The 22,017-nt window shown below is 40.0% G+C and overlaps 1 protein-coding gene across 9 annotated transcripts in view; it reads right to left on the bottom strand.

The window, feature by feature from the left end:
* The window catches only part of CCDC141 (coiled-coil domain containing 141), a 232,836-nt gene that overhangs the window by 162,133 nt on the left and 48,686 nt on the right, over positions 1–22,017 (bottom strand). For all 9 annotated transcript variants that reach the window (XM_004004541.5, XM_012132430.4, XM_012132415.4 and 6 more), the window contains exons 3-4: positions 10,810–11,001; positions 7,102–7,210 (exon numbers count right to left, since the gene is read on the bottom strand). In XM_004004541.5, the coding sequence (XP_004004590.2) occupies positions 7,102–7,210; positions 10,810–11,001 (301 nt within the window). The remainder of the gene's footprint in view (positions 1–7,101; positions 7,211–10,809; positions 11,002–22,017) is intronic.

The following is a 22,017-nucleotide window of genomic DNA, read 5'->3' as shown; positions in this document are numbered from 1 at the left end:
ACTAAATTCACCAATAAATGTATGCATCCCCCATTAATCTGTAGGCTCCCTGATGACGAAGGCCAGGTTCTCTTCAATACACATGCCTCTGGGTTTCTCACCTGGCATGGGTTCAGAAAATATTGGCTTAATTATGTGTTGTTGAATTGAGAGCAACCAGGCTGGTAAGCAGTCTGGAAATTATTTGTTGAAAGACTTTAAGTAGGCATGTTTCGCCTAAATGAAAGAAGATTACACAGGACATTTAGTCTTCAGCTACTTCTAAGACTGTCACATAGTGGAGGGAATGAACTTATTCTGTAACTTTCCAGAGGGTAAAATCTTCCATGCATTCATCCTGGCTCTAATGTCTGAAATGCTACGAAATAAGTCTTCAACATGTAACACAACCTTAGCATTGCTGAAGAAGAAAAAAGTATAGGTTTTGAAGTAAATTTAAATACAGGGAATATTAGAGATATGTTTGATTATAGTTTTTCCAATCATATTATTAACTATTGTCATCCTAACATTCACATTTTGTGCTACTCACTAATCAACATCTCAGAACCTTATGATAATTCCTAACTATAATTATGTTCTTATTTGGTTGCAAGTCATGTCTGACTATTTTGCACCCCTTGGACTGTTAGCCCGTCAGGCTCCTCTGCCCATGGGACTACCCAGGCAAGAATACTAGAGTGGGTTGCCATTTCCTTCTCCAGGGGATCTTCCCAACCCAGGGATAGAACTTGCACCTCCTGCATTTTCAGGTGGATTCCTTACCACTGAGCTACCAGGGAAGTCCTGTTATAATGTATTATTTATTTATTACATTATATTATAATATTATAATTTATTATTAATTACAGTCTAGCTATAATTTGGAGAAGGCAATGGCAACCCACTCCAGTACTCTTGCCTGGAAAATCCCATGGACGAAGGAGCCTGGTAGGCTGCAGTCCATGGGGTTGCTAAGAGTTGGACATGACTGAGTGACTTCACTTTCACTTTTCACTTTCATGCTTTGGAGAAGGAAATGGCAACCCGCTCCAGTGTTCTTGCCTGGAGAATCCCAGGGATGGTGGAGCCTGATGGGCTGCCGTCTATGGGGTCGCGCAGAGTCGGACACGACTGAAGCAACTTAGCAGCAGCAGCAGCTATAATTTATTTCCCTAAATTTAAAGATAATAGATATTGATGTGATCTGAATGTGTGTCCTTCCTAAAATTCTTATATTGAAATCCTAATGCTCAATGTGATGATATTAGGAAATGGGAATTTTGGGAGGTGAACAGGTCCCAAGGATGAAGCTCTCATGAATGGGATTAGCGACCTTTGAGATCTCGTGGAGCTTCCCAACCCCTTCCGCCATGTGAGGACACAATGAGGAGTCTGTAACCCAGAAGAGGGCCCTCACTCAAGCGTAACATCACCCTGATGTCAGACATCCAGCCTCCAGAACTGTGAGGAATAAAATTCTGCTGTTGATAAGCTGCCTAATCCATGGTATTTTGTTATTGCATCCTAAATGAACTAAGAAGATACAACGTCCTTAACTGAAAATGAGAGTTTTGCCCTTGAATATGCATTTCAAATCAGTTAATCTTAATTATATCCCACTGAATTAGTTGACTAATAAACTTCACCAACTCCCATTTTATGAAAACAAAGCCCTTAAAGCTACGTTGGGGATATGAAGTGAGAGCCAGATATCCTGATGAGAGCCTCCTGCAATCTTGGTGCTTCAAGTGTTACACAGAGGAACACAAAAAAGTCGTGATAAACATGCCCCCAGAATGGAAGAGTATTTTGTCATCACAAAAGTAAACTATGATTCTTATCTTTGGCTAGCTCTGTTACCCATTTTTCTAGAGTAAGAGGATGTCTGGTGGATTCCCTTGGAAGGCAGGGCATCCGTCCCACCATCAGCTGGATGCCAGGGCCTTGTAGCCTAAGCCCTCCAAACACAGCAGCTTGTGCCCCATGACAAATGGCTCACTGAGCCACAGATCCTAGTAACTGAAGGAGCCAACACTAACAATGGCACTAGGGCACTCCCTCTTCTGGTTTCTTCCCAAATGTTTTTGGAAAAGTCCCTTACTTCCACCACAACCCCTCGCCCTCCAGTCCCTCTGGAAAGTGCTGTCACATGAGGCCTTAGTACCAAACCTCTTCACCAAAAGCATCCGTCAGGGTCAGGTTTCCAGAGCTACGATTGCTGCATTACGACCATGTTGGTGGGATAAAGACTGAATTGAGGCCACAGAACCCATCTCAGTGGCCAATATTCGATTCACTTTGCAGACTAACAGTAATTTTGGGTGATCCTGTTTACCCAATTTAGGCTCAGCTAGACTGCTGCTGCTGTATAAAAAAGGGTATGCCACTGCTCTAACACTGATACTTTTGATGCTATTTATAACCCCTGTTAGTGACAGGTCCTATAGAACCATAACCTGTTACAACATACATATATGCATATATGTGGTTGGATCTCAAAAAATTTACACAGGAAAGATTGAGTCCTTTAATCTTTGAGTTTTAGAAAAATAATGATCTATCATCTAGGCTCCTTTGGAGGGTGTTAAAAATACAACATTTGTTTGTGGTTTTAAAAACACCTTCTGTCACTATCCAGCATGATCAGGTTTATGAAGCTAAAGGGGGAGTTGTTGTTGCTGCTTAGTTGCTAAGTTGTGTCTGACTCTTTTGCAGCCCCATGGACTGCAGCCTGCCACCTCTATCCATGGGGTTCAGTTCAGTTCAGTCGCTCAGTCGTGTCCGACTCTTTGCGACCCCATGAATCACAGCACGCCAGGCCTCCCTGTCCATCACCAACTCCCGGAGTTCACTCAGACTCACGTCCATGGAGTCCGTGATGCCATCCAGCCACCTCATCTTCTGTTGTCCCCTTCTCTTCCTGCCCTCAAACACTCCCAGCATCAGAGTCTTTTCCATTGAGTCAACTCTTCGCATGAGGTGGCCAAAGTACTGGAGTTTCAGCTTTAGCATCAGTCCTTCCAAAGAAATCCCAGGGCTGATCTCCTTCAGAATGGACTGGTTGGATCTCCTTGCAGTCTAAGGGACTCAAGAGTCTTCTCCAACACCACAGTTCAAAAGCATCAATTCTTCGGTGCTCAGCCTTCTTCACAGTCCAACTCTCACATTCATACATGACCACAGGAAAAACCATAGCCTTGACTAGAGGACCTTTGTTGGCAAAGTAATGTCTCTGCTTTTGAATATGCTATCTAGGTTGGTCATAACTTTCTTTCCAAGGAGTAAGCGTCTTTTAATTTCATGGCTGCAATCACCATCTGCAGTGATTTTGGAGCCCTAAAAAATAAAGTCAGCTACTATTTCCACTGTTTCCCCATCTATTTGCCATGAAGTGATGGGACCAGATGTCATGATCTTCGTTTTCTGAATGTTGAGCTTTCAGCCAACTTTTTCACTGTCCTCTTTCACTTTCATCAAGAGGCTTTTTAGTTCCTCTTCACTTTCTGCCATAAGGGTGCTGTCATCTGCATATCTGAGATTATTGTTATTTCTCCCGGCAATCTTGATTCTAGCTTGTGTTTCTTCCAGACCAGTGTTTCTCATGATGTACTCTGCACAGACGTTAAATAAGCAGGGTGACAATATACAGCCTTGACGTACTCCTTTTCCTATTTGGAACCAGTCTGTTGTTTCAGGTCCAGTTCTAACTGTTGCTTCCTGACTTGCATATAGGTTTTTCAAGAGGCAGGTCAGGTGGTCTGGTATTCCCATCTCTGGAAGAATTTTCCACAGTTTCTTGTGATCCACACAGTCAAAGGCTTTAGCATAGTCAATAAAGCAGAAATAGATGTTTTTCTGGAACTCTCTTGCTTTTTCCATGATCCAGCGGATGTTGGCAGTTGATCTCTGGTTCCTCTGCCTTTTCTAAAACCAGCTTGAACATCAGGAAGTTCACAGTTCACGTACTGCTGAAGCCTGGCTTCGAGAATTTTGAGCATTACTTTACTAGCATGTGAGATGAGTGCAATTGTGCGGTAGTTTGAGCATTCTTTGGCATTGCCTTTCTTTGGGACTGGAATGAAAAATGACTTTTTCCAGTCCTGTGGCCACTGGTGAGTTTTCCATATTTGCTGGCATATTGAATGCAGTACTTCCACAGTATCATCTTTCAGGATTTGAAATAGCTCAACTGGAATTCCATCACCTCCACTAGCTTTGCTCATAGTGATGCTTTCTAAGGCCCACTTGACTTCACATTCCAAAATGTCTGGCTCTAGGTGAGTGATCACACCATTGTGATTTTCTTGGTCGTGAAGATCTTTTTTGTACAGTTCTTCTGTGTATTCTTGCCACCTCTTCTTAATATCTTCTGCTTCTGTTAGGTCCATTCCACTTCTGTTCTTTATCGAGCCCATCTTTGCATGAAATGTTCCCTTGGTACCTCTAATTTTCTTGAAAAGATCTCTAGTCTTTCCTATTCTGTTGTTTTCCTCTATTTATTTGCATTGATTGCTGAGGAAGGCTTTCTTATCTCTTCTTGCTATTCTTTGGAACCCCAAGTCCAAGGAGGGGTGGCTGTATGGGGGCAGGAGTGCCGAGAAGAGCTACTCCATGTTCAAGGTCAGGAGGAGATACCCCTCGTCCAAGGTAAGGAGCAGCGGCTGCGCTTTGCTGGAGCAGCCGTGAGGAGATACCCCACGTCCAAGGTAAGAGAAACCCAAGTAAGACTACAGGTGTTGAGAGAGGGCATCAGAGGGCACACACACTGAAACCATAATCACAGAAAACTAGTCAGTCTAATCACACAGACCACAGCCTTGTCTAACTCAGTGAAACTAAGCCATGCTGTGAGGGGCCATCCAAGACGGGCGGGTCATGGTGGAGAGGTTTGACAGAATGTGGTCCACTGGAGAAGGGAATGGCAAACCACTTCAGTAGTCTTGCCTTGAGAACCCCATGAACAGTATGAAAAGGCAAGATGATAGGATACTGAAAGAGGAACTCCCCAGGTCCGTAGGTGCCCAATATGCTACTGGAGATCAGTGGAGAAATAACTCCAGAAAGAATGAAGGGATGGAGCCAAAGCAAAAACAATACCCAGCTGTGGATGTGACTGGCGATAGAAGCAAGGTCCGATGCTGTAAAGAGCAATATTGCATAGGAACCTGGAATGTCAGGTCCATGAATCAAGGCAAATTGGAAGTGGTCAAACAGGAGATGGCAAGAGTGAATGTCGACATTCTAGGAATCAGCGAACTAAAATGGACTGGAATGGGTGAATTTAACTCAGATGACCATTATATCTACTACTGTGGGCAAGAATCCCTTAGAAGAAATGGAGTAGCCATCATGGTCAACAAGAGTCCCAAATGCAGTACTTTGATGCAATCTCAAAAACGACAGAATGATCTCTGTCCATTTGCAAGGCAAACCATTCAATATCACAGTTATCCAAGTCTATGCCTCAACCAGTAACACTGAAGAAGCTGAAGTTGAACGGTTCTATGAAGACCTATGAGACCTTTTAGAACTAACATCCAAAAAATATGTCCTTTTCATTATAGGGGACTGTAATGCAAAAGTAGGAGGTCAAGAAACACCTGGAGTAACAGGCAAATTTGGCCTTGGAATGCGGAATGAAGCAGGGCAAAGGCTAATAGAGTTTTGCAAGAGAACACACTGGTCATAGCAAACACTCTCTTCCAACAACACAAGAGAAGACTCTACACATGGACATCACCAGATGGACAACACTGAAATCACATTGATCATATTCTTTGCAGCCAAAGATGGAGATGCTCTATACAGCCAGCAAAAACAAGACTGGGAGCTGACTGTGGCTCAGATCATAAATTCCTTATTGGCAAATTTAGACTCAAATTGAAGAAAGTAGGGAAAACCACTAGAACATTCAGGTATGACCTAAATCAAATCCCTCATGATTATACAGTGGAAGTGAGAAATAGATTTAAGGGACTAGATCTGATAGATAGAGTGCCTGATGAAGATCTGTAACATTGTACAGGAGACAGGGATCAAGACCATCCCCATGGAAAAGAAATGCGAAAAAGCAAAACGTCTGTCTGGGGCGGCCTTCTATGGGGTTAGAATGAGACAAATGAATTCAGGAAGCCATCTACTTGTACTCAGATCTATTTGGCAGTAATAATTAGAAGAATCCATTAGGAAGAAAAGAAGTGATCATTCCTATCTGTTAGCTAATCTGCTTTCACAGAAGATTACAGTAAACAGCTATTCTTCCACAAATTCCTTCCTTACTTCCTGTACTGGCCCAGCCCAAATTCTGGTGGAAAAGGTGTAACACACAAACTGTTGGTTAACAATTAAGCTGTTTTTATAGTTGTTTCAGGGGTAGTTGCAAATAATTTTATATAGTGTTTTATTAGACTTTCATCTGGAAAAAATTCACTATTTCTTTTAACTGCAATAGTGAAAGAAATTTTCCTTATTAAGAGCTGTTATTAAAAAGGTGATCTTCATTTACCGACCCTTAGGAGGCACAGTCACTGAATTCAACCATTTATTTAACCAGGAAATATTTCATGACAATCCACCCAGGGCCGGCACCTCACTAGATGCTGAGGATACAAAGATGAGCAGGGTGGCCTTGGCTCCTCCTCAGGAACTAAGATCCAGCAGACTGAATAACTGAACTTCCCAGAGGCTCATCTTCTACCGTCCCTTAGCATCATTTACAACTAGTTCTTTCTCGTAGAATATGACCAAAAATGAAGCTTTCTTTACCCTTACTCGGAACAAGTTGAGGTATTCATAAGCAGATAAATTTAAAATATGCTCTCATGCATGAGCATTCTCATATTCACATCATGAGAACTTTGAAAAGCTTATGTGAGAGGACCTCCCTGATGGTCCAGTGGCCAAGACTCAGGGCCCCCAACGCAGGGGGCCCAGGTTCCATTCCTGGCAAGGGAACTCTACCCATGTCCCAGCCGAGTTCACATGCCACAGCTAAAGATCCTGCATGCTGCAACAAAGATCAAAGATCCCACAGGCCGCAATTCAGACTTGGCACACCCAAAATAAACGAGTAAATAGTAAGGGAAAACAGCTTATGTGAGGAAGACAGGTAGTTCTTGCCTTTGGTATGATGTTCATGAAGTTGAAGGAGTGATTTCAAGGCCTCGGCACTCTCAAACTCCTGAGTGTTCTGGAGGAAATCTTCTGCTTGGTCTATTTTAATGGCAAACTACAACAGAAATACAAGGGAAACACATTTGAAAAGACAAAAACCGAAGTCCCACATTTAGTTATGTGCAAATGTTTTCCATGAATTATTGGCCTAGCCGATTGTGTTTATGTTTCTGGGATGATGTGTGTGTTCGTGTGAGCACTTACTGGCTCACATGTTTGTATGAAGTCTGTGTGCCCACGTAGTCAATTTACAAAGTGCCAAGATAAGAACTTTCCTCTGTCTGAATTGCATTTCTTTCATACCTGGAAATATATATGTATTCTGAAATAAACCCATTTGGTTACTGTTCTAATGTCTATTGAAATTTTCAAGTAAAATTATTGTGTCCCATGTAACAAATACAGCTGCTGTCAACATTCTAAAGCAGTTTCTCAAAGAACAACCAGAATGTTTGTTAACAGAAGCCTACAAAAGTTTGTGTAGCCAGTAACCTACATAGTTATTAGTAAATATAACTTAAAAATTCACTTAAAGAGGTTGAAATACATAGTTGATTTTTTTCCTCAATAACTAGATGTAGAATTAAAAAATGCAAGTCTCAGAACATAGTCTAATCCCATCTCTATACTTGATTTTAGGGCTGAGAAGTGATGTCTAATCCTATTTCTTATACAAAGCAAAATACATATATTTGTGTTGAAATATATGTGGTCCAAATAGATATATACCGAAAGGTTATATTTATGAGAAGGAATAGGATTAGAGACAGATGAGGAATGGTAAGCTTTTAGATCTATAATTTGTAATTTTGTTTGCATTTTTATCAATGACTTTATGTACTTTTATACAAATAAAAATGAAATTAGATGCAGTAAAAACGAAAAATGGAAAATGTCTCCTCTACTTCAAAAAAAAAAAAAAAAAAGGAAACAGCTATTTGACACCCTAAATGGTAAGGAACGTGACCAGCCTCTCTTTTTGTATTTCTCCATAGAGGAAGTATGAAAGGGAGATGCTCAAAGTGATGTCAAGATTCTCAGGGGAATAATCTTAGAAGCAAATTTTAGAAAAGAGCAAAACATCCTCGGTAATGCTAGTACAGTGTATGTGTGTGTTTGTGTGTGTGTGCACGCTCAGTAGCTTTGTCGTGTCTGACTCTTTGGGACCCCACAGACTATAGCCCATGAGGCTCCTCTGTCCATGGGATTTCCCAGGCAAGAATATTGGAGTGGACTGCCATTTCCTCCTCCAGGGGAATCTTCCTGACCCAGGGATGGAACCCACATCTCTTGTATCTCCTGAATTGGCAGGTGGATTCTTGTACCACCGCATCACCTGGGAAGCCCACAGCATATCCACAGTAGTAGACAAACAACTTTTATCTCAGCATGAAAGTTCACAGGAAACTATTACCATCTATGAGAGCATTCAAATCAACAATTCACCTTTGGATGATGTATAGAATAAACTCATAAAAGAGAAGTATCAGTGAGAAAGACACAAAAGCCTATCACAGTGCCTGTCATCTTTTTCAAGTTTTATCCAAACTCTCGTCTTTGGCTTTAGTGATATCTAATATTTTTATGTGACAGTTTAAAGATCTACCGTGTTTGATTATTACAGCAATATAAAATCCAGATATAAATGGCATGGAAAGATGAGACAGCAATTGCTAAGCACACCCACTTCTGAAATACAGAGAAGGCTGGCATCATCCTGTTAGAACCAGCAGATAGACATCAGCCAGTGTCAACTGGGGACAGTGTTCCTAAACTGAAGAACAGTGTTTCAGGAGAGAATAACCTATATGATGGTTAAGCTTGTGAGTCTGAAGTCATCTTGTACTAACCATCAACCATGCAATAACAGGTCATTTTGTATTTCTAAAGAAATTCTGCATGCACAGAGTTCACTAAGGGGATCCTATCTATATATCATTCACATCTCTAAATCATTCTAACAGTTGATTATAAGGATATTCTTTGAAGAGAAATTTCAAAGGAAAAACAAAACCCTGGGAGGTGATCTGGTTTTCCCTGTAGATCATTACCAGAAATTTTGGAGTCACTGTGTAACTTATATCTATATTTCAACTTGTTGTTTGGCATCTTTTTTAAAAAGACAACCCAATAAACAGACAATGCTTTACTCAGAAAAAGCTTCCCCAATGTTCTAATATTAACCTTTGTCTCAGGGATATTTTCTTTTCCCTACTGTTCTTCTTTTTACAGTCAGTATAGGGTGGAAGTGGCAACAGGGGGACACTTTTCAAAGACCCTCTTTTTAGTTTTGCTTACACAAGGGGCAGGGAGTTTTCCACCAGCTAAGTATGAAGTGGTTCACAAAATTGGAAGGAGGATAATATAAGAAACTTCATCTTTTCACTAGGAATCAGAGTACTGGACTGAATTATGGGTTGACTTAGGAAGTATAATTCCTTTTATTTCATGTAATATCTGGAAGTCATTTCTCATCATATAGAAAATCAGCTAGTATTAATGCTCCTACACAGTGAGAAACAAATATTGGACTTCATGTTTGAAAAAAGATAACTTCCTATGCTCAGGCAACCTGAATTTCAAGGGAAGTTAATACTTATACCTCACCTACTAAGACAAAATGAATCAGATGTATCTGTAATTTGACCCTTGTAGGTGTATTTCACCTGGTTTATTTCTTTTCAGGAAAGAAAATTATCTGTGGGACTTTTTCCCAAAATAATCTGTGAGTTGGACTTCATTGTCCAAACTGTGAAAAACAAACCTTGAAAGTTACAATAAGGTTTCTGCTCCTCCTTTTAACTTTTAAACGAGTTCATGAGATTGCCTACCTCAATTTTAGTGTTCTAATACTAATCTCCTTTCTTTCATTATTTTGGCTTTAAGTCCTGAATTTTCAGTTTGGAAATATCATATTTTTCAAAGCTAGTGCTTTATCATAATGAAGCAGTGCTCTCACATCAAAATGAACGTACTGCCACTTGACAGAGAAGTTAAAAGGGACATTTCCAATAACTACCTTACACTAAATATAACACCTCCTTTAAACTGTTCTTTGAGCCTCACATTTTGAAATTGGGTTCTTCAAAAAAACTGCAGAATTCAAGAAAAATCATGATCTTCTTAGGTCCAGACTTTTTCCTTCCATATATTTTAACAAGCTCAAACTACGGAAATTCAACTACATGCCTTAGAGAGTACTCTATCATATGCTATGCTGACAAGTCAAACATTCTATGGACTATTCTGCAGTTGCCTTATCATAAGAAGCAGCAAAACTCCAACTGTTAGTTAACAAGAACATGTTAGATCAGCATTTTCTAGTAATCCTGTAATCAGAAGTAATTGTTTGATTTAGTAATTGCATTATTATTATTTAAAGAGAGAAATATATCAAAATGGCTTATGGGTAAAAATTCCCATTTTTACTTAATATTTGCCAATTTTAATTAATTGCATTTATTTCTGTTTGAAGGTATACATTCACAGCATTAAAAATTTTATTTTGACAATCAAAATTTAAATGTATATAACTTGGTTATTCTGCTGTTTTAAAAAAAAATCTGATCACAATGTCTATTCAGAAAGAAAGGGTTTTCAGGAGTGTCATCCATTTACTCTGAAGTGGAGAAGGAAAGTTTTTTTTTAACAAACCTCCAAGGCATTTTCAAAAAATTCAGAGGTCAATCTGAGAAGTTCCCTCCTCCTCTCAAGCATGGATACCAGGGCTGCCCATGCTTCACCCAGCGTCTCGGCCATGGCATCATAGACCTGACTCTGATCCTTGTTCTCTTCAGCAGTCCTGTCTGCTTCTTGCAGGAGTTCCCATACTCGATCTTCCAAAGCCTAAGTCCAGGAATGAAACAAAAAGGCAGAGTGTCACTCCGTGCAAGAACTTGGGATCATATTTCAAACACATAGATTTTTGAAATTATATGTAGTTTAGGAAGGCCTGGAAAATCCCATGGATGGAGGAGCCTGGTGGGCTGCAGTCCACGGGATCACTAAGAGAGGGACACGACTGAGCGACTTCACTTTCACTTTTCATTTTCATGCTTTGGAGAAGGAAACGGCAACCCACTCCAGTGTTCTTGCCTGGAGAATCCCAGGGATGGGGGAGCCTGGTGGGCTGCCGTCTATGGGGTCACTAAGAGAGGGACACGACTGAGCGACTTCACTTTCACTTTTCACTTTCATGCATTGGAGAAGGAAATGGCAACCCACCCCAGTGTTCCTGTCTGGAGAATCCCAGGGACGGGGGAGCCTGGTGGGCTGCCGTCTCTGGGGTCACACAGAGGCGGACACGACTGACGCGACTTAGCAGCAGCAGCAGCAGCAGCAGCAGAGTATTTATAAACACAAATCGTTGTGCAGGCAGCTAGTACAGCATACAGGAGGGAGCAGTTGAGACTGCGGTAAACAGGGGAGCATAGCCAGGCTAAAGGCATCCACATTTGAATGTTGTTGAAACACCATCAGTTCAGTTCAGTGATTTATTAAAAAAAAATGTATGACTACATACACAGGGGTACAGAATACTATGCCAACTTCACATTTCACAAAAAGAGAACTAATTGAAACACTTCTAGAAAGCAGTAATCATGAAAAAATATTGTGACAAATGAACCCAGTAAAACTTTTTATTCTAAATAGTTGTTACTGTTAACAAGCTTGTGAAGCTTAATGTAAATGTTAAGAGTAAGTTCTTGAAAGTGAATAGTCATAATGTAAAAATTGGAATATCTGTAACCAAGACTGCATATAGCTTGAACAAACTGTGGAAGAGGAGGGGCAACATGTGCTTTCATAATTGTCTCATTTGGGGACAGGAGGAGGATCCCACAGATCCTACTCTGTTCTTGATATTGGCACCAAAATCAAGGCACAATTTTAAAATATAACACATTAACAATAACATGAATAAATTCTAAAATGTCAACAGAAAAGGAAACTAAACATGTGATGATGCAAAATACAACAAAGAAAATGAAGTAAATAAGAATACATTTATTAGGACACACAAACCAAAATGATAGGAATATGATTCAATATCAGTTAACACTCAAAACATGAATGCGTTAATTTTGTCAATTAAAAGGCAAACATATCAGATTAAGGGGGAAAAATTCAACTAATTTATATTTGCTGGAGTCATCCCTCAACTAAAAAAGATATAAAATCTTAAAATAAAGAGATGAGATATATTAGCAGAGACAAAAATAAAGGAGAATTAGAAGGAAATGGCAACCCACTCCAGTGTTCTTGCTTGGAGAATCCCAGGGACAGGGGAGCCTGGGGGGCTGCTGTCTATGGGGTCACACAGAGTCAGACACAACTGAAGCGACTTAGCAGCAGCAGCAGCAGCAGCAAAGTAGCAATGTTAATCTCAGACAAATTAGAAATCAAAACAAAAAAATCATTGTGATTAAAAAACAGTACTTTATATTGATAAATTACACACTTCACAGGGGAAATAAGGCACTCATGATGTTTATGACATTAAAATATTTAAAGTAGGTATGTGCCTGCATGCTAAGTTGCCTCAGTCATGTCCAACTCTTTGACACCCTATGAACTGTAGCCCGCCAGGCTCTTCTGTCTCTGGGATCCTCCAGGCAAGAATACCAGAGTGGGTGGCCATGCCCTTCTCCAGGGGGTGTTCTTGACCCCGGGACTGGATCCACGTCTTTTAACTCTCCTGCACTGGCAGGTGGGTTCTTTACCACTGGCGCCACCTATACCCAGTCAGACCAAAATGCAATACAAGTAGAAATAAACAACAAAAGACCAGATGATGGAAGAAATCTCTTAGAAATTTTAAGAAAACACTTTAAAGAAAAATTCCTAGATCAAATAAAGAAAAAGCTATAAATACAGGCTATTTAGAAGAAAAAAGTTACAATGAGGCTACTATGTTTAAAACTTAAGATACACAGATATTTTATGCTTAGATGAAATTCATAGCATTAGACAACTTTCTTTTTGAAAGAAAGAAAAAATGCATTAAACATTCAAGTCTAAATTATAGAAGACGACTCCTAAATTAAGACAAAAATTAAAGGGGATTAACTTACTAAATATAAAATCAGAAATTAACAAATGAGAGATACCTATAAGAATCAATTTTTTAACAGGTTGAGTCACTGAAAATCCAAATCAAATATAAAAACATCTGACAGGTGGGATCAGGATGGCAGAGTGGGAAGAAGCTGAGCTCATGTCCTCCCACAGACAAACCAACACTACAATTACATATAGAACAACTCATTCTGAGAAACATCTGAAGACTAGTATAAACGGCTCTTCCAAAATTAAGGAAAATTTTGAAAACAACATCAAGATGGAGAGAAGCGGCAGAGATGTAATGTAGTCAGTATACATACCACCAGTGCAGGGGTCCACAAGTAGGAAGGGATATCACAGATTCAAAGGTCCTAAGGAGCAAGGGGTTCAAACCTCATGTTGGGCACCTCAGCCTTTGGTACGAGCACTACAGGACAAGGCTCCCTTAACTGACTTTGGGAAAACCAGCAGGGCTTCTGTAGAGCTAGAGCACTGTACTAAACTGAGACTCTTAGGAGGCTTGTACACTAACTTACTCACTTGAGTCTCAGTGCAGAGGCAAAAGTTTGAAAAGTGCCTGTTGCTCTAGCCAGCCTGCCCAAGTTGTCCAGTACATGCAGTCTATTAATACATAGGAGATGAAGGAAAGTTATTACCAACCTAGACAGCATATTAAAAAGCAGAGACATTACTTTGCTGACAAAGGTCCATCTATTCAAAGCTATGGTTTTTCCAGTAGTCATGTATGGATGTGAGAGTTGGACCATAAAGAAAGCTGAGTGCCAAAGAATTGATGCTTTTGAACTGTGGTGTTGGAGAAGACTTCTTGAGAGTTCCTTGGACTGCAAAGAGATCAAACCAGTCAATCCTAAAGGAAATCAGTCCTGAATATTCTTTGGAAGGACTGATGTTGAAGTTGAAGCTCCAATACTTTGGCCACCTGATGCGAAGAACTGATTCATTGGAAAAGATCCTGATGTTGGGAAAGATTGAAGGTGGAAGGAGAAGGGGATGACAGAGGATGAGATGATTGGATGGCATCACTGACTTGATGGGCATGGGTGTGAGCAAGCTCTGGGAGTTGGTGAAGGACACGGAGGCCTGGCGTGCTGCAGTGCATGGGATCACAAAGAGTCGGACATGACTGAACTGAACTGATGCTCCTACTCAAGATCATACCTTCAAGATTGGGAGAAGTAACTGCTTTGTCTAACCCATAGAAACAAACACAGAAAACCAAACTAAAATGAGGAATTTGTTCCAAATGAAAGAACAAGATAAAACCCAGGGTTTTATTCTAGTGAAAAAAACCCTAATGAAATGGAGATAAGTATTAGGTTGATACACAAGTAATTGTGGTTTCGGACCATGAATTATAAATCATTTTAACTAGCCTCAAACACATCTTTACTAATCAGAATAGGAACCATTACAATCAACACATTGTTGCTGATGAGAAATAAATTTGTTTACTCTTGTAGCATAAAAATCCATGCTTCAGGATTCGATGAACTCTTGGAAAGCATTTTCTGTCTCCTGTTGGTTGTGGAAACATTTCCCCTGCAAAAAGTTGTTGAGATACTTGAAGAAGTGGTAGTTGGTTGACAAGAGGTCAGGTGAATATGGCGGATGAGGCATAACTTTGTAGCCCAATTTGTTCAACTTCTGAAGCTTTGGTTGGGTGATGGGCGTCAGGTGTTGTGAAGAACTGGGCCCATTCTGTTGACCAACACTAGCTGCAGGCATTGCATTTCTCAGTGCATCTCATCGATTTGCTCAGCATATTTCTCAGATGTAACAGGTTTTGCAGGATTCAGAAAGCTGTGAATCAGACTATCAGTAGACCACCAAACTGAACATCAGATTCTTTTTTTTTTTTTTTTTTTTTTTGGTGTAAGCTTGGTTTTAGGAAGTGCTTTGGAGCTTCTTCTCAGTCCAATCCGAGCTGGACATCGCAGGTTGTCATATAAAATCCACTTTTCAATGCACATCACAATCCAATCAAAAATAGTTCGTTGTTGTGTAGAATAAGAAAAGACAACACTTCAAAACAACAATTTTTTTTTTATTTTCTATCAGCTCATGAGGCAACTACTTACCGAACTATTTCAACTTTCCAATTTCCTTCAAATGATGAATTAGCACAAAATGGGCAACACTGAGTTCTGCAGCAACTTCTCGTGTAGTTGTAAGAGTATCAGCTTCAGTGATTGCTCTTAATTTGTCACTGTCACTTTCTGATGGCCAGCCACTGCATTTCTCATCTCAAGGCGATGGTCTCCTTTGCAAAACTTCTTAAATCACCACTGCACTGTATGTTCATTAGCAGTTCCTGCATCAAATGCGTTATTGATGTTGCGCGTTATCTCTGCTGCTTTACAACCCATTTTGTACTTGAATAAAAAAAATCACTCAAATTTGTTTTTTGTCTAATATCATTTCTATAGTCTAAAATAAAGTAAACAGGAAGTAATAAGTCACTAGCAAAAAAAACAAAGTGAGAAATGAGCATTTAAAATGATGTATAACATAACCAGACTTCCCTGGTGGTGCAGACGGTAAAGCGTCTGTCTACAATGCGGGAGACCCGGGTTCGATCCCGGAGTTGGGAAAATCCCCTGGAGAAGGAAATGGCAATCCACTCCAGGACTATTGCCTGGAAAATCCCATGGGCAGAGGAGCCTGGTAGGCTACAGTCCACGGGGTCGCAGAGTCAGACACGATTGAGTGACTTCACTATATTCACTATATTACATAACCACACTTAAGAATGTATTCCAGTATGAAAGGGCAAAGTTTAACAATGTAAAACTGCAATTACTTTTGCACCAACCTAACTGCCTGATAAAAAGTACAAAGTGAAACTGCTAGTTGCTCAGTCATGTCTGACTCCTTGCGACCCCAGGGATTGTAACCTGCCAGACTCCTCAATCCATGGAATTCTCCAGCAAGAATACTGGAGGGGTTTGCCATTTCCTTCTCCAGGGGATCTTCCCAACTCAGGGATAGAACCCACGTCTCCTGTGTCTCCTGCATTGGCAGGTGGATCCTTCAATGTCTGAGCCACCGGAGAAGCCCAAATAGTCCAAAGCAACAGTCATAAAGTCACACACCAAACTCAGAAGAAGAATGGAGGAACACAATAAGAATTCCAACAGAGGTAAGAAATATAAAAAGAACCAATCAACATAAAACAGATATAAACTGAAATAAAGACACATGTATTGAAAGAAACACAGAATTGAAAGAGACACAGGTACCCCAATGTTCATCGCAGCACTGTTTATAATAGCCAGGACATGGAAGCAACCTAGATGTCCATCAGCAGACGAATGGATAAGAAAGCGGTGGTACATATACACAATGGAGTATTACTCAGCCATTAAAAAGAATACATTTGAATCAGTTCTAATGAAGTGAATGAAACTGGAGCCTATTATACAGAGTAAAGTAAACCAGAAAGAAAAACACCAATACAGTATACTAATACATATATATGGAATTTCAAAAGATGGTAATGATAACCCTGTATGCAAGACAGCAAAAGAAACACAGATGTAAAGAACAGACTTTTGGACTCTGTGGGAGAGGGAGAGGGTGGGATGATTTGGGAGAATGGCATTGAAACATGTATACTATCATGTAAGAAATGAATTGCCAGTCTAGGTTCGATACAGGATACAGGATGCTTGGGGCTGGTGCACTGGGATGACCCAGAGAGATGATATGGGGAGAGTGGTGGGAGGGGGGTTCAGGGTTGGGAACTCATGTACACCTGTGGTGGATTCATGTCAATATATGGCAAAACCAATACAGTATTGTAAAGTAAAAAAATAAAAAAAAATTTTTTTAAGGCAAAAAAAAAAAAAACCCAGCTATAAAAAGAGTTAAAGACTACAATAACTGAAATAATATACTAGAGGGAATAAAGTACAGATTAGATGATGCAAAAGAACACATACCCAATCTGAAAGACAAACTAGTGGAAATCAGAACAATGATAGTTTAAGAAAGCTCTGGGACAAATTGAGAGTATAAACACTTGCATTACAGGCGTCCCAGGACAAAGAGAGAACGGGGCATGTTGTTGCAAATGGCTACATTTCATCCTCTTTTATGGGTGAGTAATATTCCCTTGTAAATATACACCACATCTTCTTTATCCATTCATCTGTTGATGGACACTTAGGCGGATTTCAATTCTTGACTATTGTAAATAATGCTGCTGATAAACATTGGGGTTGCTTGTTACCCTAGCATAGCCAGGTAGATTCACAAATGTAAAATTATTTGTTATGCATTAGACATTCAAGGGTCTCTCATACTTAATAAAGAAAGACAATAAAATTCATAATGCAACAAAGAGCCAGACAATTTCATACTGAATTCAAAACTTCCCTCAGGTAGAGTGGGTTGAACATGCCAATCAACTAACTCTTCAGAGACATCTATTGAACACTTGCCCACTCCACCCTCTTTGGTATTTAGGCTAACCACACATATGATTGCCTAAATTGCCAGGACAGTTAGATCAAACGTGTGTACTTTCTTAGTTTCCTCCTTATGTGACAAGGGCTGGCTAATTTTATATTGTCCATGTTTTTTCCATTTTATATATTTTACCATTAAAATGGAATAACTTGGCCTCAATTTTTACTTATGATGGCTCAAGACTTAAATTAGAAGTTTTAAATTCTAAGATACTGCAATCATATGACAAAGGCTGAATCATGACAAAGAACTGAAAGCAGAAAAACTTGACAGTCTCATGACAGAGATGCAGAAGGGAATAAGAAATAATGAGCAATAAACTCATTCTAGAGCAAAGTAAGTGAACGCTTAGACTTTCAGTGATATTTCTCAGGTTTGACAAGATGGTGGTAAGATGAATCTGAAAGTTGGCTACTTCTCTATCAAATAGGGTTGCCTTTGGAAGTATATTTAGCCTTATCAAATACATTTAGGTTTCTCTTAATACGGTTCTTTTCCTACTGACGTGACACTTTATAAACAAATAATACAGGAGTTTTGGGGACAGGCAACTTGAAGGACTACAGTTCTGGTTTTCTATATTTCCTTGGGATTTTCCCATGACCTCCAGTATGAACTGTAAAATGTTTGATTCACTGTAATCCCAAGGCTGGAAAATTCTTGCAGAACTTTCTGGGTTTAATTTGGTAAAAATTACACTTGGTATTTTTCCAAGGAAGCCAGTTGACATCTGTCTTGAAGATTTGTAGAAAACTAACTGCTCCAAATGCTCTTGGAATTCAGATCACTCTTGAGGTGCTGGGATCAAGGCCAGGTACAATTAATGTCCCCCTATCAAACACCATTGGAAATAACGGAGGGGACAGGGATTTCAACAGAGTGAACTAGGTAGGATTCATAGAATAGAGACGTTTCTAAGCCAATCTAAAATCTAAGATAATAACCAGTTGGGGTTTATTTCTGGGATATTCCTGGAATGGATGCTGATCTGTACACAAGGCAAAATTCCACCATACAGGTGTTTGATGTATAGTACTTGGATCTCTGTGATACTTCTTCCCCAACCTTGGTAAAAAGTGTTAGAAGTCCACTCATTTCTTACTGTTCTATTTTAATCCTGATTCCTCAAGAAGACTACCTCTTTCTTCCCTCAAGGAATAGGATCTATCAGTTTGGTAGCCTGAAGCACAAAGGCAAGCAAAGTAAAGGAGAGGGCTAAAAAACCCATGTATGTTAATGATGATTTCAAATCTGTGAAACAGACACAAGAGATCTAAGTCCTATCTCGCTCATGCTTACAGCTCCAGCACCAGTCATGTTAAGGCATTTCTAATTGTCATCATGTGTTTGTGTGATTTATGGGGGAGGAGTTCAGTGAAGAATTGTCCTCCCAAATAATAATCTTACTGAAAAAAACTGAATGCCTTACACAAATGTTTGTGATAGAATGTATGAGAGGTCTATGAGGTTTCATTTACTTTCTCTTGAAAATCATTTCACTTTATTTCACAGGCTGTTAGAGAGTTTAGAGGCCACTTATAAAATTTGACATCAGCCTTAGGAAGTGTCTAACAAAACTGAAACACAGACCCATTCTAGACCAACAGGGCTTCTTTAGTTTAGGAGCAAAACCTTCCATAGTTTTTGGAAAAATACTTTTCTTAGATGGTCCCAAATTTTGCCTCCTCGTTTCCCAGAGTGCCACAGATCCCAGATTTCCCATAGTTGTCAAGAAAACCCTTGACAACACCCTGCAAGTCTATGTCTCTTATTCCTTATATACACTTGAAGAGTTCTTTTAAAATGTTCATAGGATTAATGTATCATGAAAATTAAAACCAGGTAACCTTGAGGGATATGACTTTGAACACCTGAAGTGAGCCCACCTTCACCCCATCTCTTCAAATGGCCTCTCTCAACTGTGGGAGACACAGGTTCGATCCCTAGGTCGGGAAGATCCCCTGGAGAAGGAAATGGCAACCCACTCCTGTATTCTTTCCTGGGAAATCCCATGGACTGAAGAGTCTGGTGGACTACAGCAAATTGGATAGCAAAGAGTCAGACACGACTGGGTGGTTAAGCATGCAGTTGCTGTTGGCTATAGTGGGACTTCTTACCTAATTGAAGGGAAGCTGCTCTTCCAGGTTGAAGACTATCAAAAGCCATAAGGTCAAAAGATAAATTAGTATCAGAAAACTACCTAAAGGGGGAGAAATCTCATTTTTGCATGTCTTATTTTTTTAGCACAGTAAAAATACTGCAGTGCAAACAATAAAATTTGTATAGTGTTTTATAGTTTAAATGTTTATATATTATCCCCACAGCACTTAAAATATCCTCAGTCAACAGGAATCTATAGCAAGTTATTTCACTTGGATAGAAAGGGGCTCTTTATCCTCCATTACAGCTAAAATCAGTCACTTGTTCAAACACAATACAATCATATTTTCAACGACTCCTAGGATTCAGAGCAGATAATACCTAATGGAACCTGATGTTATTCAAGAGCGTATTTACTCATCCACATTCTCAACCACTCATCAAGAATTTTTCAAGCATCTCTTCATCAAATGATACAAACTGTACTAATATATCTGAAAATTGAGGAGAGAAGCATCTAGTTTGGATTGTATTGTTTTCCTTTCTTTGATGCTTCAGCTTTTTCTTAATCCTCATTTACTTCTCAATTCTCTTCTGAATAGCTTCTATTCCCACCATGCCAGTGAAATATTCTTGTATAGATCCACAATGACCTTGCATTTGTCAAGGCTAAATAATCTTCATTTAATCATTTGTTTGTGATTAATACTGCTATGTGCTCCTTAAATTTTTTTTTTCTTCCATCAACTACAAGTATACTTTGATTTTCCTTCTGTGCTTTGGCACTCTTTTACAGGCTCACTTTTTCTGCCTAATTTTTAAATGTCTAGGTGTCTGTTGTGCTTCCCTGCTGGCTTAGACAGTAAAGAATCTGCCTGCAATGCATGAGACCCAGGTTCGACCTCTGGGTTGGGAAGATCCCCTGGAGAAGAGAATGGCAACCCACTCCAGTATTCTTGCCTTGAGAATTCCATGGATAGAGGAGGAGCCTGGTGGGCTACAGTCCATGGGGTTGCAAAGAGTTGGACACGGCTGAGTGACTAACACTCAGAGTGACTTTCACTCTTGGATGTCTATTAGGGGAGGTCACTGAAAGGACATGGCCTGGTGGTTGACCTGTAAGCTGGGTCCAGGCAATTAGAGGCTCCTCACTCCCTGCTCTATGTTTAGTAGGTTTACATTCCTGGCTTCCAGAAGTTGCCCCCACAGACACAGCTTTGAGACAGTGATGTGGTATTGAGACTATCTGGATGGAACACATGACTGAACGCAGTGAAAGACTCTATACGAACTTTTAAGATTTGGCAGACAGGGGTGTGGCTGCCCAGGACAAGCCTCCTAAATAAGTTCTCTTGGTTGTTAAACCTACCACCGGCCATCTGGAGCGGTCCATCTCTTTGTTTCTCCCTGCCCTCCACACAGGGGATCAGCTTCCGATTACATCCAGGTAGCTTCCTATGTTGTGGAGCCACAGTGCTCCAGGAAACCACAGTCTTTGCTCATTTCTTCTCACTCAACAAGTAGGTGTCAGGGGTAGGATGAGGGAGCTTATAATAAAATCACTTGTGTGACTTTTTTTCAAACTATATTCAACTTCTTCACAAAATTTTAATGTGGTCTCAAGGGCAAGTGACCCCAAAGTCTGAATGGACTATCACAATGAGCCACTAGTACTGATTAGACTGTGTTTCTACATAATCCATGAGGGAAGGAGGGGAAGAGAAAAAGAAAATCATTATTTAACACTTCTTTCCAAGTGAGTGCCTAAGTTCTTATTACTACAATCACTGTCTATGTAATTTGTTTCTCCTGATTTTTAAACTGTATTGAAAAATTGTGCCCAAACACCCAACAGTGGTCTCATATTCAAGACATCTAAAACTGATCATGCCATCTTCTCAACCAAATCTCCCACTCACCTGGCTTTCATGGGTAGAAACATGGAAGACAACTTTTATTCCTCTCTCCCCCATATCTCCTTCAATTCCAAGATCTAATTAGTCAACATCCTATATTTCATTCAAACTTTCTCCTTCCTCTGTTTCCACTCCCCAACCCGCCGCCTTACCCTGGTTTAGTGTCTCACTTCTCACATGGATTCCTACAACGGCCTCTCAGCTTGTCTTCCTGCCTCCCAGCTCACCCTTACCCAATCCATTCTCTGCACTGATGCCATGTAGGTTTTTCTAAATCAGAAATACGACCACT

Source organism: Ovis aries, chromosome 2 (genome assembly GCF_016772045.2).
Source record: "Ovis aries strain OAR_USU_Benz2616 breed Rambouillet chromosome 2, ARS-UI_Ramb_v3.0, whole genome shotgun sequence".
NCBI classification, from domain to species: domain Eukaryota; kingdom Metazoa; phylum Chordata; class Mammalia; order Artiodactyla; family Bovidae; genus Ovis; species Ovis aries.
Note: the sequence above shows the minus strand (reverse complement) of the source record. Positions and strands in the feature narration are given on the sequence as shown.